The sequence below is a fragment of the Natator depressus genome, chromosome 1 (genome assembly GCF_965152275.1).
Source record: "Natator depressus isolate rNatDep1 chromosome 1, rNatDep2.hap1, whole genome shotgun sequence".
NCBI classification, from domain to species: Eukaryota; Metazoa; Chordata; order Testudines; family Cheloniidae; genus Natator; species Natator depressus.
This window is the reverse complement of record NC_134234.1, coordinates 342,536,044-342,553,596: the sequence shown is the minus strand read 5'-3', so window position 1 is coordinate 342,553,596 and position 17,553 is coordinate 342,536,044. Positions and strand designations below refer to the sequence as shown.

At 42.8% G+C, this 17,553-nt stretch overlaps 1 protein-coding gene across 2 annotated transcripts in view; it reads right to left on the bottom strand.

Annotated features, from left to right (window-relative positions):
• UBE2H (ubiquitin conjugating enzyme E2 H) overlaps nucleotides 1-16,921 on the bottom strand; it is a 73,223-nt gene extending 56,302 nt beyond the window's left edge. For both annotated transcript variants that reach the window (XR_012637634.1, XM_074942735.1), the window contains exon 1: nucleotides 16,794-16,921. Coding sequence is in view for 1 of the 2 variants with exons in the window: in XM_074942735.1 (XP_074798836.1) it covers nucleotides 16,794-16,846 (53 nt within the window). In the remaining variant the exon portion in view is untranslated. The remainder of the gene's footprint in view (nucleotides 1-16,793) is intronic.
• Nucleotides 16,922-17,553: the final 632 nt, after the last annotated feature.

Here is a 17,553-nt window from a genome sequence, read left to right as displayed (position 1 = left end):
TCAGGAGTTCACTGTAGTTGGACAAGTTATTGGAATAATAATGATACCTTCCAACTAAGGATCCTAAAGTGCTTTACAAATATTGATCAATTAAGCTTCAACTCTATTAAGCAGCAAGTATCACTGTCCACATTTCAAAGGTGGGGAAACTGGGAAAAAGGATTTAAGTGACTTGCCCAAAGTCACATAAATCTGTGCAGAAGCAGGACAGAAGTCAGGCCCTCTTGACTCCCAATCCTATGCTTCAGCTACCAGACCTTGTTCCTGGTATATCAGATCAGGATTTACTTTTCCTCCTTCTCTCTTCCACTCCCTTGCGAGTTGCATATAATTGTCTGAAGATAGAGTTCTAGGGATTTTTATAAATTAACAATTTAAATGTATGTCCACACATTTCCAACAGCCAGAGAGAAAGAGTTCACCCTAAGGTTTCCCGAAGGGCAACAATCCTCTACATTTCTGTTCTACACATCAAAAGAACAGGCTCAGTTTAATAACTTCCCTTTGTAACTAAATTTTGCGTACATCAAGGTAATTTAATCTGCACTATCAACTAATGACAATGTAAAGGAATTTCATTGCTTGGACCCCCAGCTACTCTGTTTGAGCTTTGTACTCTATTAACTCTTTTGGAGGATGAGAGAAAGAAATACGGCTTAATTACAATTAGTTGACGAACAACAGAAAGAGTATTCCTTGACATTTTATCTTTGCATCAATACTAGACCAGGGACAAATCACACAATTGTAATTGCTCTGAAATCTAATTAGAGTGAATTTAAATCTTCGACAGAAGGGGTTCTCAAACTGTGGGTCGGGACCCCAAAATGGGTCACAACGCCAAGGCTGGTGTTAGACTTGCTGGGGCCTAGGGCAGAGGCCAAAGCCCAAGCCCCACCACCCGGGGTTGAAGCCCAAGGGGAAGGAGGGCTAAAGTTACATGCCCCCTGCCAGGGCATAAGCCCTTGGGCTTCAGCCTTGCCCCCCACTGCCGCCCAGGGCTGAGGGGGGTTCTGGCTTCGGTCCCCCCTCCTTGAGTTATGTAGTAATTTTTGTTGTCTGAAGGAGGATCACGGTACAATGAAGTTTGAGAACCACTGTTCTACAGCACAGTTGCCTTCATTGTAAGTGGCTTCCTATCAATGAGTTTGAATTTCTCCACCTTCAGAGGTGAACTGAAAGCAGAAATTTACACAACAGCATCAAAGTAAGAGACCTCCTGCTGAACTTGCACCAGATGCTATGAATTACAGGTGATCTCACATAGATCGGTAACAATTTCAAAGACAAGCATTTGTAAAAGCCTTCAGTAATAAATCAAAATTATAAACAAACCTGACACCTTTAACAACCTTTGATTACAGAATATCTACTAATCAAGTACAGAAACAACCATTGTGCTGCTGCAAATAAACAGAATCCCTCCAACATTCAACTAAGTTTAAACAGGAAGTAGCTATTAAGCCACTGCACCTCCCATTCTAAGTTGTTTCAATTTCCTAATCATAAAATAGTTAAGGAATAGAGTTGATCAAACATTCCATGCCACTTGATTCAGAAGCACATTTGCATTTACTGAAATTTTTCATTAAACTTCCCTACCTACACATCTCTCCATTAAAGCCATCAGGATGGCAATTAGGTGAGGAAAAAGAAAGAAAGAATTAGAAAGCAGGGAGCAAGAAATGCTTTTCTCCCTTAAAATTATTTCACATATTAATGAGAAAATAATGGTTTTCCCCAATTTCCCTGAAGTGAAAAAGAAATGTTTCCACAAATAACCAGCAGGCTTCAACGCTAACATAGAGAGCCACCTCTAGAGTGCAAAGAGTTCCCTTTTTGGCCTCTGCAGAGATTGCCAACAAATATCCTGTGATTTAGAAACTGGACAGACCAACTCATTTCATAAGACACCAGGCCCCTTTCAGTCACTACTAACCTGGGCTGGATTCAAGCCAGTAATTAGAGGTGGAAAAGGTCATATTCTATTACTAATTCACTGAACCATTCAGCCCCCACCCATTTTGTATAAAATGTTATTTTAGTACTTTTATAAACTGTCTAGGGTGTATTAATATGCAACATACTTGTGGAAATCAAGAAGAACTTGCAAACTCATACATCTTAGGGAGTCCAATGCATATGCAAGCTGCTGTCTTACATATGCAAATATTAGACCAGCCCTGGCAAATAAATTAGAAATGTGGGACTCCGGGACTGAGGGACTGGGATATGGAGCATCACAGTTGTAGCTTGTCTATTTGACTTTAGCCCATATCAATAGTGAGCCCTCTACTAACTGATAGTTCTGTGGATTACATGGAAGAAATTGGTGGATCTCATTCAGTTTTTAGTGGCAAGAGTCTACATTCCATATTTACCACACCAGCTGGTGAACCTGTCAATAGTCTCAGAAAGCAGCAAGAACTGACGAGAGCATGGAGACTGGTTACCAGCGCATGCCTAGATAGCACCCCTCTGAGTCAGCAAAGCAAACTTCTTTATCCACAGGCTAGGTATAGGATGAAAATTATGATACAGATGACTTTATTCTCCATGGCACCTTACATGAACACCAGATTAAGTGTGTGTATATAGGTGGGAAGCTGGCTAAAAGCTACAAAACCATAATGGCCAAAATATGCAGGCCTGTTACTGTACTGCCTGGGTCAGACTATGCTCTGGCACCACACCACCTGGTTACCTTCCTCCTTGGAGGAGATCATCTCTATAAGAAGTTCCAAGAAGCAAGAAGAAAAATCTTTAATATGCCAGCATCAAAGCCCTGGACTGGTGACCATTTTACGTGCAACTGCCTGGCCACAACAGACTCCCAACAATTACTACCATGGCTGCAGGTGCTTGGTATCACAGCAGTTTGAAACAGAACACATTATCTACTGGTGACTATGCTGAGGCTTCTACAGATCACAAACTTTATGCTGAACTGTAGAGGATGCAAGATTGTCCATTTTCTAAGTGTCTTCTTTGCAGGACTAATGAACTGCACCTCTGCTAGTAACAGCTGAGAAGTCTTGGGAAGCCTGTAGAGTTACATAGGAGGATTTGGAACCACAACTGCTGTTAAGACACTTAGAATATGTTTATTTTGACAAAATGTTTTTGAATACAAGAACAAAAGCCTGAGAACCCTGACTATTCCCTAAATATACTGGGAAGAATCCTTGCACATATAGGAAATTTAGATTTGTGAAAGGAAATTTCAACCTTCCAGTGAAGGCTTAGGTCTTGTTTAAGCAGCTTATGGAGAGTTACTGCCTGTATCTTTAACTGTTGGGGAGTAACAATGTAGAGATGCAAATAAGGACAGCTTAAAGGTCTGACCCAACCAGACTGTCCTCAAATGACCGTTACTCAAGTGAGTAACCCCAACCACAGGAAAAGGTGACAGGAGCAAGGCCTCAATTGAGTTTCTAGAAAGACACTGCTCCACCCACTTCCCCCCCACATTCAAGATGTTCGAGAGGAACACTGATAAATTTTGTATTCAGTTATGTTACTTGTGAAGTCATCTAAAGAGCCCAGTCTCAAATTGTCTGGTCTTCCATGACATCTCCACAATGTAGCCTAAAGAAGTGTGGTGGCTGCTGTCTATTTAGTGCCATGAGTGAATATTAATAAGATCCAATATGTCTTGCTTAACTGTGAATTTTCCTCTTTGATTTCCTCCAAAGTGTTAGGGTAAACTGACAAAAATACTCTTTCCTGTCCATGCAGATCAACTGACATTTGAAGAACTGACAATGCAGTTTAAGGGGCAGATTTTCAGGCAATATAAATCAGTGTAGCTCCAATGAAGTCAAAGGAACTGTGCTGATTTTCAACAGCTGAGGATTTGGCTTCAAGTCTTCATCTGTTTTCTGCGAAACCTTATCTGGACAAATCTGAGAAAGTAGCCCAGATGTTAAATACAAATTGACTCATTTATGTAACTCATTTATGGGTTATTGTTATAATCTATAACAGTCTGTTTTCAATCTTGACATGAGTTAGGCCATCAATATTTGTCTCCTCAAAACTCACTTTTACACTCTAAAAAGTAGCATGAGCTAAATGAGAAAGATGGTCAAACTAGATTACTTAATTGTTCCTTCTAGCCTTGAAATCTAGGAGACTGAACATAAAATGCTTAAATTTAGTTAAAGTATCTTCTTATTTCCTCAAAAGGAGATGTGTGCATTTATTTGATGAAGATTTTTAAATGGGGACATATGGTTCCTCTTTTTTGAATGTGAGGACCACTAACATTGATATCCTCTCCTATAACTAATCATTGCAATTTTACATCTTGTCAATAAAAACAAAAATTCTCAATGTCCCTGTTGAGAAAAAATTAAATAGCAACAAATTAGTAATGTAAATAGGGCTTCTAGTTTAAGTGACTACTTTAAGAAATACACCCTCACGTTTCAGTCTCACATTTAACCACAACCCTAGTTTGTGGTCATTTTTCCAGCTATTACCAGTGCTGCTGCTCTCAATTTATGCCCAGAGCACTGCACTTACTCTATGTATAGCAGGGCTTAAATATTTAACGTTAAGTCTCTTGCTGCTTACCCCGCCAAGCACAGCAATGTTTAAACTCATAATCAGAAGATTTAGGTATGAAGATATCAATATTGCCAACTCCAGGCAATACAGAATCACAAGTCAGGCCCCCCAAAGTTATTTTTAAATGAAAGCTGAGATTCTCACAGACTCACATGACTCCAAGAGCTGCGGCTTTAAGAAAAAAAAGCCACAAAATATTGTGGCAACCATAATAAAATTATAATGGCTGGCAAAACTAAGCCATAAACATGAACTTAACATTATATAAAAAGTCAGATTTAATAAGAAATCTAGTACTTGTGGCACCCTAGAGACTAAAATTTGAGCATAAGCTTTCATGAGCTACAGCTCACTTCATTGGAATGCATCAGATGAAGTGAGCTGTAGCTCATGAAAGCTTATGCTCAAATACATTTGTTAGTCTCTAAGGTACCACAACTACTCCTTTTCTTTTTGCAAATACAGACTAACACGGCTGCTACTCTGAAACCTGTCAATAAGAAATCTGACATCCTTTTAGTGATTAAAAAATTGAACTCAATTCTGTTCAACAAAAAATTAGTAATAAGAAATTTAAGCATCTGATTCTTATTTTGAGCCATGTGCCTGCTTTGTGAATGAAGCAATCCAAGAATGGTACCACTGTCAAAAGTTTCGTTTTAAATGAATTATTCTTCGTAAAAAGACAGCACTTCTACAGAGAAACACTTACTAGACTACCAGTTTGGTTTCCAGAAGACATTACCTTGTATTATTTTGGCCACGGCTTTGAAACTTCTCCTATCTTGAGCAGTGATGAAAGACCAACTTTACTTGTTTGATACAGTTGCAACTACAACAGAGACTGAGCTAGTACTCCTCCCTCCTCAAATACCTTTTCTTTCAAGGAGCACAAGGAAAGTACTTAGACACTGGTGCTAAGTTACAAGGATCTGATCTCCCCTATCCTAACTTTTCAACTGAAGAGACCACCAAATCTAAATGCCACGTTCTTCATTTTGGATACAAGTTCATCTCACCACTGTCACACATGGGCTTTCTGTAACTAACTGTGGTAGTTATTGAAATCAGAAGGACTAACTTAAGTTGTCTATGTCATCAGGTATGTTAAATTTATTAATGCCACACCATTTCTAGTTTCCTTTTGTTTTCACAGCATCCCTTATTTCAGAGGTGAAACATTGGCATGTTAAAACGATAGCCTAAAAGACAAAAGTGTGATACGTTTTAAACAGAGTTCAGGACTAAGTCAATACAACTCTGTGCTGAGTCACATCAGTGTGGATTTGACATTTTCCGAGGTGCAGAGAAATTAATTTTTTGGAGTTTCTATTCTTCCTTTATCTAATTTACAATACTGGCATTTGATTTAAGGGATTATGAAGGATGAATATGCCACTCAGACCTTAGTAAGAGCTCACCTGCAGTACATTGTCCTTTCTTTTCAAATGTGCAACTACTGTAAGCCAAACACAAAATAACTTTATGCAAATTGACTAAGAATAGTAGCAAAATCCATGCAAGACTATTCTAGGTACCACTGATATGGATGTATCACTCTCCCAGGGCAGTAGCGCAGCATGGAAGCTGCCAAGTTATTGTAAGATTTAATACTTGCATTACTGCTATATGTAACCAATACCCAGCAGCACATGTTGGTTTTTGGTAGGGCCAGCTTTAAAGATTTAGGGAATGTCAGCAACATTATTTCTCTTCTCTGCCCTTGTGTCTCAAACTTAACCTGTTTCATTTGACCTTAGTCCCCCCACACTTAATTTAAAAAGGGGGAGGGGAACATTTGGGCCACCGCCAGCCTCCTCGGATACAGAAGCACAAGTTGTCCCAGGCATAGTTGCCAATTCTTATGATTCCATACAAACATCCCAGAAGTGTTTCCCAAACAAGCGGGAAGCACCTAGGACATTCTGGGCAGTTTTAAATTAGCCTTGCAACAGTTAATTAATGCTGGTTACTCAAGATTCAGTGGGTGCCTCAAACTTACCAACCTCAGCCTTCCGCCCAACAGCCCAGGGACCACAAGCAGCCAAGGTCTGTACAGCCCTACCCCTTGGTGCTGTTTCCCTGCATTTCTTCCTACTTATCTAGCTTCCCCCTCTTTCTGGGTTTGCCAGCCCAAGCTCCCTCCTCCAGGGAGTGACTGTAGACAACTTCCGTGCAGTCTTTTGCTGCCCACAGCTCCTGGGCTTTATACAGGCCCCTCCTGTTTGTGCCCAGCTGGGCCCATTTCCAATTAGTGGCCGGCTCCTCATCTCCTCCTTGTGCAGCTTGGGCAGTTAGTTGGCCTGCCTAGCCACTTTAACTCCGCCAGGCCTTGTGTGGGATGGGCACTCCATCACACACCCTCCCTACCATTCCTATTTCTGTCGTCTTGTTCTCTTTGAAAACCTAGAATCCCATTTGCTTGTGGTTGTCTCCGTTCATCATTCGCTTCCTTGCTCACTCATGTTTTTCTTCCCCTTTGCTCTTATGTCCCATTCTTACACTTCCCACCTTTCCCCCTCCCCTGTCACACTATCAGTGGTCCTTGCTATGCCCCATCTTGAGATCCTCCCGATCTTGCCTCCTTTCTTCTTCCCTGCTCCCAAAGGGGTGCTATTACTATCCATCTAGGTTCTTACACTGTGCCCGTCACAATGGTATCCAAGCACTGTGGCTTCGAAGGATGGAGAGATAGGTCCACACTTCTGCCACATAAGATGCTATTAGCTGAACCAGCTCCTACATGGAACTGCCCCTACCCCACTGAGGGAGGCCAGAGTGGGAGGCTCAAAGGAGCCACCTCAGTTGCAGCAGCCTGTTAGGAGGGAGCTTAGAGTAGTCTTAGTGCTGTCACAAGAAACCCAAGCAGCCAAGAACTGGCAAGCTCCCCACCAAAACCAGGAACCAACAGCTATGAGCTCCAAAGCTAGCTAGCTCTAGGTGGCTGTAAATAATGAATGAAATTTATAAAAGATACCAGCAATCTGCTTCTGTTATGCTCTCTACAGCAAAGAGAACTAGAGACTATTTAAAAGAGTAGCCAACACCTACAGGGTCTCACTATTGCAGACCCCAAAGGCTTGTCTCCATTTTTGAATCCAGACAATAAAATAGCACATTTTAAACAAAAAACCACCCTATTTTTTAAAGAAATCTTTCAATTTAAGTTACTCAAGCCATTTGCGGCTCAGCATGACTGAGCAAGGAAACCCCATTAGCAAGGAACATACTTGAACAGAAGCGAGATAATAGATTCAGCAGAGTGTAGACAGAGCCTTGAAACCCTTGCAGAAGCAGGCCTTGTAGCTTTTAGACTAATAACTAAACTAGAGCCTCAGTTTCAGTCTTTATTCACTGCACAGTTTAAAAATAGAACTTCTCAGCTCTGCAGAGAGCCTTGTTTAAGATCAGAAATGTTCTAAAGCTCAGTCAAGTCTCTGCAGACAATACATTGCAGTTGATCTAGGTTCATTATCCATAGTTATTCCACTGCAAACCAGTGGATTTGTTGATAACATTCTCCCATGTTTCCAGGCTTTTCCCTTAACAGTTTTAGGGCATATGATTCTGCCACTGAGAGGACAGATGAAGCAACACCTAGTCTGCTAAGACGCCAAAGTGGTTATGTTAATATTTTATAAATCATTTCAATTTTGCCTGTATTAATCCACTGCATAGAAGGTAAATCAAGAACATCCAGAATTAATATTTCAGATACTTTGCAACTTTTAGCTGCTCTTTTATACAGAAAAGTCTAGAATTCTCTTCTATTATCCTATTCTGGACTGGAGCAGCCAAGAACCATCATAGGAGCTGCCATACTGGATCAGATCGGCTCCAGTGGATGAAATATCCTGTCCTCAAACACTGGGGAGTACCAGCTGTTTGGTACTCCCCCACACACAAGCGGAGGGTGAGAAAACCTGGATTTGTGCTGGAAATGGCCCAACTTGATGATCACTTTAGATAAGCTATTACCAGCAGGAGAGTGGGGTGGGAGGAGGTATTGTTTCATGGTGTCTGTGTATATAATGTCTTCTGCAATTTCCACAGTATGCATCCGATGAAGTGAGCTGTAGCTCACGAAAGCTCATGCTCAAATAAATTGGTTAGTCTCTAAGGTGCCACAAGTACTCCTTTTCTTTTTGCGAATACAGACTAACACGGCTGTTACTCTGAAACCTATAATTTAAACAGTTACACCAGAAGTCCCTTCAAAGTGATTAAATAGAAAGTGAAGTCAGAGATGTTACTTTCTGTATTTCACTACATACCTTTCACGTTGTGTGTAAAACATGCCCTGTAATCTATAGTTATAGTAGATCTGTCAGTCAACATGGCAAGTATAATGATACTGCTGACAAAGATGCTTCCATTCAACAACGGGTGAGATACGGCATCCCAAACCAAAAACAGCAGTGTGCGAAGAGCATGATTAACCTGGCCTCTTTTTGGAGACTAAGTCAACTTGTTATTCCAGGCGTTCATATTGCTATGGAAAATAAGGCAAGTGATTTAAGGTCATTAGAATGTCAAGATCACCATGAGAAATAGTGCCAGGAATGCAGCATCAGTTAAAACCACACTAGTTTTGAAGCTGGCATCAGTCTCAGCTGCAAATACGAATGAGAACACAGGGCCTGAAGGCCATGCAATCACAGATCTCTCCTTCCAGATACTGCATGCAATCCCCTCTTCAGTTCCAGGTACCTCATTACCAGAAAAATATTGCTAAATTGGAGGGAGAAAGAAGCTGAAGAACATAACACTTAGGTATATAAATAAAAGTGATCAGAATGCTACAGAGATTGATTTGTGGGGAATCTCTATGGACAGTTAGGCTTAGTGATGAATAACCTGGGGGTGGGGAAAATTACATTCTAGTAGTATTTGAAGTGTCAGCATCAAGGACAGAGGAATTTTGGGTGCTATAAGAGGGTAGAACAAGGAAAAACTGGATTAAATTAAAGAACTGAAAATGTCAGACAAAAATAGAGACACTTTCTGACAGCAAGATCTATTAGACTATAGAATAGTCATCCAAGTGATGTTAAGGAAGAGCCATCACTTGGGACATTTTCTAGTGTTTTCTGCAATTAAATTTCAAGTATTCTGTAGGTATCAATAGGTTGCTGGCATACAGACACACTGGATGACCTATTAGAACTAGAGACACTAAGATCGTAAGATTCTTTTGTCATGCCTGCACTATTTGGTGGGGAGAAGCAAACAGCAATCCTCTGTGTATGTGGGCTATTCCAGAAATATATGGACAGAGGCCACTGAAAAATGTGATGAAAGCAGGGGAGTTGACCACACACAATAAGAGAAGGCAAATAATGAATTGCTAAATACCTGCATATGCACCCACATATATAGCTGCATTTGACATTCAAAAATGTGTTATTCAGCAGTTACCTTTCATCTTTCTTGCCAAAAGCATGGGCAGGACTCCAGGAAAGGAAAAAATGACTGAGTACTCGGAAATGTCTCTTACCATCTTCAAACTTACACCTTAATAATGGTTATACTGGCATAATTCAGGATAGCTGTTTGGCTCGTAGGAAGTTCCATACTGTCCCCTGCCCCTTTAATTATGGGCACTTTTCTACTTTTAATAGTAATCTGTTGTCTATATGGTGGTCAATTACATTGTTTTAAAAGTGCACAAAACAGCAACAGGTGCTAAGAATGACAAGTTATGTAGCAACAGTGAATGATCATTCTATACCACTGCAGTGCTCAGGTGTTCCCTTCCTGCTTTGCTTCTCACCTCTTAATTGTCTGCAGTTGCCTGCTCCTGCCCCTTTAAATTGCTTTAAAAAACCCCAAAATTGTAATGCTTGAGGATGTTATCCTACAGCTTTTACAAAGCTGAAGTTGTATGCTGATCTACATCTACTATAATGAACTGACTTTTGCCCTCTATTGGATGGAAATGAATCACAAGACCTCATACTGTGTTGTCGAGCAGAAACCCAGGTTACTACTAACCGATTTAGACTAAGTTTGGCAAGGTAATGTACCAACAGCACTCACTACACCACTCCAACACCATTCTGCTGGGCACTTCAATAGCAACAGTGCAGGAACACAGAAGAGTCAAGGCGTGAGTTTTACGAGTATGCCCTTCCAGAAGATTTTTAGGGAGCACAGCTTTTTTCTTTATGCTACTGTAGCGCCGATAACAGGAAACAGTGTTTTGCAGTCCATTCTTTTACTTAGGACATTACATCTAAGGTTTCAGAGGCAAATGGAAACATAACCCAAAGAACCCAGAGAGGAGACGGCAAATATTCAACAGGGGGCATCTTATGGCTACTCTTACATGTTGAAATTTTACTAGTGTGTGAATGATTCACAGCCATGACAGATGTAGAAGGTTATTTGCTTTCTGCCAAGAAATTGTTTAACACATTTTGGGGTTCTCACCATAGCAAGAGCTTCCCTTTTAAGGGTAAGTACCTATACTACAAAATCATCCATAACTGACTTTGAATCTTTACCAATTTACGTAAGAATGCCCTCACATTACATAAAAGCATTATAACTGGTGCTAAAAGTAGGCCTTTCTAAACACGGCAATATTAGGAATAAGAATAAAGACACAATTTTACAAAGCAAGCCACTTAGCTTTTCTAAAAAGCATACACGCATATTTTACTTGGTAGTAACAGTAACAGCTTCCAAGATTTGCTTAATCAGTAAAAAGAAAAAAGGAGGACTTGTGGCACCTTAGAGACTAACAAATTTATCTGAGCATAAGCTTTCGTGCATGCATCCGATCAAGTGAGCTGTAGCTCACGAAAGCTTATGCTCAAATAAACTGGTTAGTCTCTAAGGTGCCACAAGGACTCCTTTTCTTTTTACTGATACAGACTAACAAGGCTGCTACTCTGAAACCTTTAATCAGTAAGTCTTTAGTAAAGCATACTTTACTCAATTCTCAATCTAATTCCAGTTTAATTTTACCAAGAATTGCTTCTGAGAACCATAAATGTAATCTCCAAAAAGACTGCAATGGCATACAGTTCACTAAAATCATTGCTCTGAAACCAAGTAGTATGGTACGCACAAGTAGTTAACAACTCAAATGCCAAAAAATCCACAAAGTCTTTGTTTTAAACAGGGTCAGATTAAAATGTCTGCTCTAGCTTTACAATCTAATGTTTTAACCAAATTCATGGTTATTGACATAAAACTATATTATTAAGCAGGTGCAGCACCCTTTCAGGTTTGTATTGCAAGTCTAACTTCAATGACCTCCGCAATCAGACTGACAAGGCAACAATGGTACTTACAGAGAGAGCGGGCGGGGGGGAATTCATCAGCTAGTAGAGGTAAATTCAGCTCTGAAGCGAACAAGATGATACTCTTGAAGGTTGCCATTGAGGCTGTGAGAATTTTAACTGAAAGTTGCTTTTATGTTTTAGCAAAACGATACATGGGGTTAAGTTCTTAAAATGGCAGGTAGGAGAACATGCACTCAGACAGTGAATATGAGGCATACTGGTCACTGTTCAACTGAGGTAAGTAACAATATCTTGTTTGCTACCACAGCCTAAGCTACTAATGCCAAAAAACCCCCACATACTCCCAAGCCCTAATTCTAAGCATTTTGTTTCCAAGTCTTCATCTGTTTGAAAAAGTATCCTGAGTTCTCCCATCCCTTCAGAGTCAATTAAAATGGAGACCAAGAGGTATAAAAACTTTCCCATGACATTTTCAGGATTTACATTCTACCTTGTGAAAGTTTTAGCTTAAAATGAAATTTATCCTGAACATAAGATGTTTTCTGTCCTCTGATTCAGCTAATCTAACACAACTGATATAAGCCAATACTACTGTCTTTTGCAATTACAAATCATCCATCAATACACAAGTAAATGGAGAAACATCTTAGCATTTTTCATTTTTAGCCTCAGATAATTTTGGAATAGCTTTAAAATGACCTAATTCTAACAAAGTCATCCCTCTGTCAACTGGTGTAATATATCTGTTCTTCAAAAAGTTTCAGCACTTTAAAATTTTTGCTGCAGCAGCAGCCATTTGTGTCCCAATGGCCGAAAAAAATGGAGATTCAACAAACTAAATGTGGCTGTATTTATAATTCCTTTCATGCACAGTGTGTGACATTCTTTTCTAACTTCAGCTCGGATACTTAAAAGTTTAGACAGTGTAATCAAGTCATAAGACTCTCTATATAAAAAGGGAAATAAAGTAAAATTGAGTTCAGAGTCTGCAAATAAACTGCATTCATAAGCACACTGCTATTCTGGTGCAGAATAAACTCCCAACCTCAATACTATTGTAATCCTACCAGAATCACCTCCAAGAGATGTAATTGCAGGGCTCCAAGCATCACACACATTAGCATTTCAGGGATACCCAATACCCGTTGTACTCATTTGCCTATAAGAAATTTTCCACACACACCAAAAAAACTCATTCCTCCAAAGATTGCCCTGAGCTTGTTTTCAAAGGCTTTCACTGGGCCTCCTTCTCTTTCCCCAGCCCCCACTCTCCAGCATATAAACACACTCTTGTCACACACTCTATCAGCTGTTCATGTTGCTCCGCCCAGGCCTCAGTTTCCGGGTAGTAACAGAGCAACCAATCGGCTGAGTTGCAAGCTCTTCCTGAGGCCTTTTGCCTGCAAACACTTTTCCAAAACAACCAGCTCGTCATTTCACAGGGGGCACTGGCTCATCCAGGGCGAGAGGGGATTGCAACTGCCATGCAACAGGGAAGGGAGCAAGTCCCACAAGCCTCAAGGACATACTGAGCTGCACGAGCTCCCCCTCCCCACTCCTGGGGAAGTATGGGGGTGGAAAGAAGGGGGAAAACTTACGCACATGCCTAGGCTGATCATAATATTTTTATTTATTTTTACAGTCACCAGTATCAGATCGCAGGTAATCTGAGTAATTCCCTATATTCTGGGTATAAAACTTCCTTGAAAGTCATTCCACAGTGGGGCAGAGGAAGCATCTGATCTTTTGTGCACAGCACTGCATGTAATAGAACAACTCCACTGGGCCTGGTATTTAGGCAGTGAGGAAAATCAAGAGGGGTGTGGGGAAGGAGACAATCAATCCAACAGAGTCAAAATGCAATGCAAATCCCTGCTTCTAGGCTCTTTCCAGTATTTAGAGAAGGGATCAGAAGAGAAACAATGAATGACTCAGTGTCAGAACATAATCATCCAGTTGATTATTAAACATCAGTTAAAAAACACACTCCCCCTTGCAATTTAGAGAGAGAGAGAGAGAGCACGAGCAACCAACCTCTCCCGTTCCCTGGTCACAAAGAAACATCTACAAAAGGACATGGACGTGTTGGGATTGAAAACAGGAATAATAAAGAAGGACTCCACTCCTCTCCTAAACCTGTCAGAGCAGTAAAAAGCAGCAGACTTGTAACTTGCTCTCTAGCCCCTTCCTAGACAAGGTAACTCTTGGCAGGCTGTAAATCTATGCCATGATTATATACTAGAGACATTAAAGAGAGGCTGAAATGGGAGATTGTAATGAAAATGGCAGCAAACAAAAAAATTCAAGCCACATTCAAGTACATTCCTTCAGTCCAGTTCTCTCTCATTTATTCACCACTAGAAAACAGCTTCAATCCCCAACCCGCCCGCACCCCTCACACACACACTTACTTCAGATAATGTGTAGATCGGTTTACAGATAGGAGGATTACACAGAAAAATGAAGTGGCTCAGTTGTTTAGGATGAATTCAGAGTGTAGGCCCAGAGACATGAAGGAAGGCCAGACAAACAAAAAGACTGGGAAAGGAGGAAGGTAGAGAAGAGAGTCATCTGACATACAAAACTTCCTAACTTTGCTGTCCACAAGAAACAAACCGATCTACCCCTGTCTCAAATACCAAGAACACGGGGGTAACAATAATAAGAGCTACAGTTTTAAAAAGCCTCTGGATTCTTTTGTCACAGGAAAAGAGAGCAGGAGATCGGAAACTAATTTGGATTGGGAGGAATGTCAACCTATTTACTTCTCTTCATCTACCACCAAGCCATAAATATACCAAAAAACTGCTTTGTCTCCTAAAATGCTTTAGTCATTCTAGATGTCAGCTACCAAGCAGAAAAAAAAAGTAGGGGAGAAAATGCATCAGGTCATAATGGGCCTCATCCCCACTCCAGCACAGTCCTCTTCAAAAATTATACACAATGAGGATTATTTCCACTAAACAGCTGGAGTTCTCAACCCTCCTCCTGGTGAAATTAACTATCAATTGAAATTTGCATTTGGGAGGGTATGACATGTTGTAACTCTAAACTCCAGAATAAAAATAGCTCAGATTCTACCATGAAGGGTAGTCATTTCCTATTTGTTAAAAACAACATTAAAAATAAACAGAAGCTTTGTATAAAAACATGCACACAAAACATTAACAAATTTTCTTTGGGTAAATTGTCCTCATGCTATAAACATTAGTGCTGTTGATTTCACCCCTTCTTTTAAAGCACAAAATCCAAATAAGTTTGTTTATCTCTGCCTCTAGCTACTAAATCAGGTCTGTTTATCAACCCCCAACCTTCCTACCACAATCAAAAAACAGATCCCTCACTCCTAAATTCTCCTGGGGGAGTAAATATTTCTGAAAGCATTTCAGTTGGTTATGTCAGTTCTCCCCACCACCACCATGTAAACAAAACTATTAATAAAATAATTCTATAATCGAATTCCCAATGATATTTCAAAAGCCACCCACACTCCAGACAGCAAAAGAGAGGGATACACCATCCTATGAGGGGTGAGAATAAAAATACTGAGAAAAATAAAAATAGATCCATTAGGAAAGAAAAAAAACCTACCCTAAACTGGAGTGTTACATAAACAAAACCTCTAGCAAGAAGGGAAGGGGGGGAGGAGGGGAAGAGAGAGAGACTTTTCAATTGCACTGAAACCCCTTCTTCCCACTCCGTGGCACCTTATTTTTGGTTTGTGGCAAACTAGGCTCCCCCGCCCCCCCCCGAAAAATTAAAATAAAATAAAATCGTCACAAATCCCTAGGCTGGCACCAGAACCAGCCTGCAGTTCCCAAAGCTGAAACCATGGAGTAAATAATAATAAACATCACAAAAGGTTTTCTCTAGGCTGTGGCTATTAGACAAGACCTCCCCATTCTCTCAGCCCCACTCCTCACAACCCTAAGCTGTTGAACTACATTCCAGGGAAGGGGGCTGGGAGAAAGAGGGGAGCCATGGGTGAAGGTGCCATCTGGAAAGGGGGGGAAATATTCCTTTGAAATACTCCTTCCAAGGCCGACCACCAGCTGTCATAATATCTGATGGGGGGTCGGGGGGAGGGGTTCTCTCCCTTACCCTGGGGGAAGTCACAATCCCAGGGGGAGGAAAAGGAGTTGCCCTAGGCTGGACTGAAGGATCCTGCCCCACTGGCCCACTCCTTAAAGGTACTAATTTCCCCCCAGGATAGGTGGTTGGGGTAGCCTCTATCCCCCAAGCTGAGTCTCTTCAGGCCTTAGGCTGAGGGATCTGCTGTTTGGGGGGAAGCTCAGGCTGGGAGAGAGAGAGATCTGGAGTCCCCAGGACTGGGGGAGAGGGGTCTGTTTTTGTAGCAGGCCTCTCCTCAGCAGAGTGCGAAGGGCTGGTGTTGGGGAGGTGTTTGCAAGGGGGTCCCCCAGGAGCGGGGCTGATCTAGGGAAGTTTCACCCTCTCCCTCCACAAAGGGAGCTGGTTTCACAGGGGTGCTCTCTCCCCTTTGCCATGGGAGATCAGAGGGACTGACCCCGGCAATTGTACACCATGGCGGGGGGGGGGGGGGAAGAGGAGGGTCTCTCCCCCGGGGTATTTTCCTCACAGGGGTCTCTCTCCTCCACCCAGGGGGATGGGGACTCTCTCTCTCTCTCTCCTCCCCCCACTGTCCAAGGGGGGAGGCCTTTCTCCCCCCTCCTCCCTGTGAGGTCTCCCCCCACACACAGGGGGATGGGGGATCTCTCTCTCTCCCCCACCCATGAGATGGGGGAGGGTCTCTCTCTCTCTCTTCCTCCCCCCGCACACTCATGAAATGGGGGAGGGTCTCTTTCTCCCCCCCACACACAGGAAGATGGGGGAAGGTTCCCCCGCCCCACAGGGTAACATGGGGGGGAAGTCACCCCCCCACAGAGGGACATGGGAGGGGGTCTCTCCCCCTCCCCTCCACAGGGGCTGCCCCCCGCGCGGGAAGGATACAGCTTGACCACGTCGGTGTCCATCCGCCTCTTGCCCGGGCTGGGGGAGGACATGGTGCCCCCGGCTGCCCGGCTCCTCCTCGCGGGCTGTCAGAGCCCCGGCTCCTCCGGGCTGCGGGGGGGAGACCCGGCAGGGGCGGCTCCCCGGGGAGGGGGGGGGCGCCGGGCACCGACCCGCTGGCGAGCCCCCGGCGGCGGCTGCGGCGGCGGCGGCTGGCGGGGCCTGGCCGCTCCTGCCTCCCCCAGCTCCGACTCGCTCTCCCCTCAGCCCCGAGCCCAGCTCCGCTCGCCTCTGCCGGAGAGCCTCTCTCTGGGCCCCTGACGTCACCCACAGTGACCTCACCGCCCAGGCCCGCCCCGATTGGCGGGGCGGCGCGTGACGCAAGCGCGTAGAGCGCGCCGCCCCCGCTAACTGCTGGGAGCTGTAGTCTCCGCCTCCCCCGGGAGAAGGATGTGCTTGAGCAAGGCGCTGTAGGTGTAAGAAGTGTGTGGCCCAGCCTGGGGGAGCAGCGAGCTAGACGCAGTTTAGGTACGTTAAAGCTGCGGGTTCGAGGCCTCCTCTATAATAGAGCCCGAGTACTTTTCTTGCAGGTGTTAAAGCCCCTGTTTCCCCCCTGCCTAAAATTGTAGGGTGAGACCCAGGTTTTCCCAAAGCTCCCTGGTACCTAGGTGCATATACATTCTGACACCTTTCAGAGTAGCAGCCGTGTTAGTCTGTATCCGCAGAAAGAACAGGAGGACTTGTGGCACCTTAGAGACTA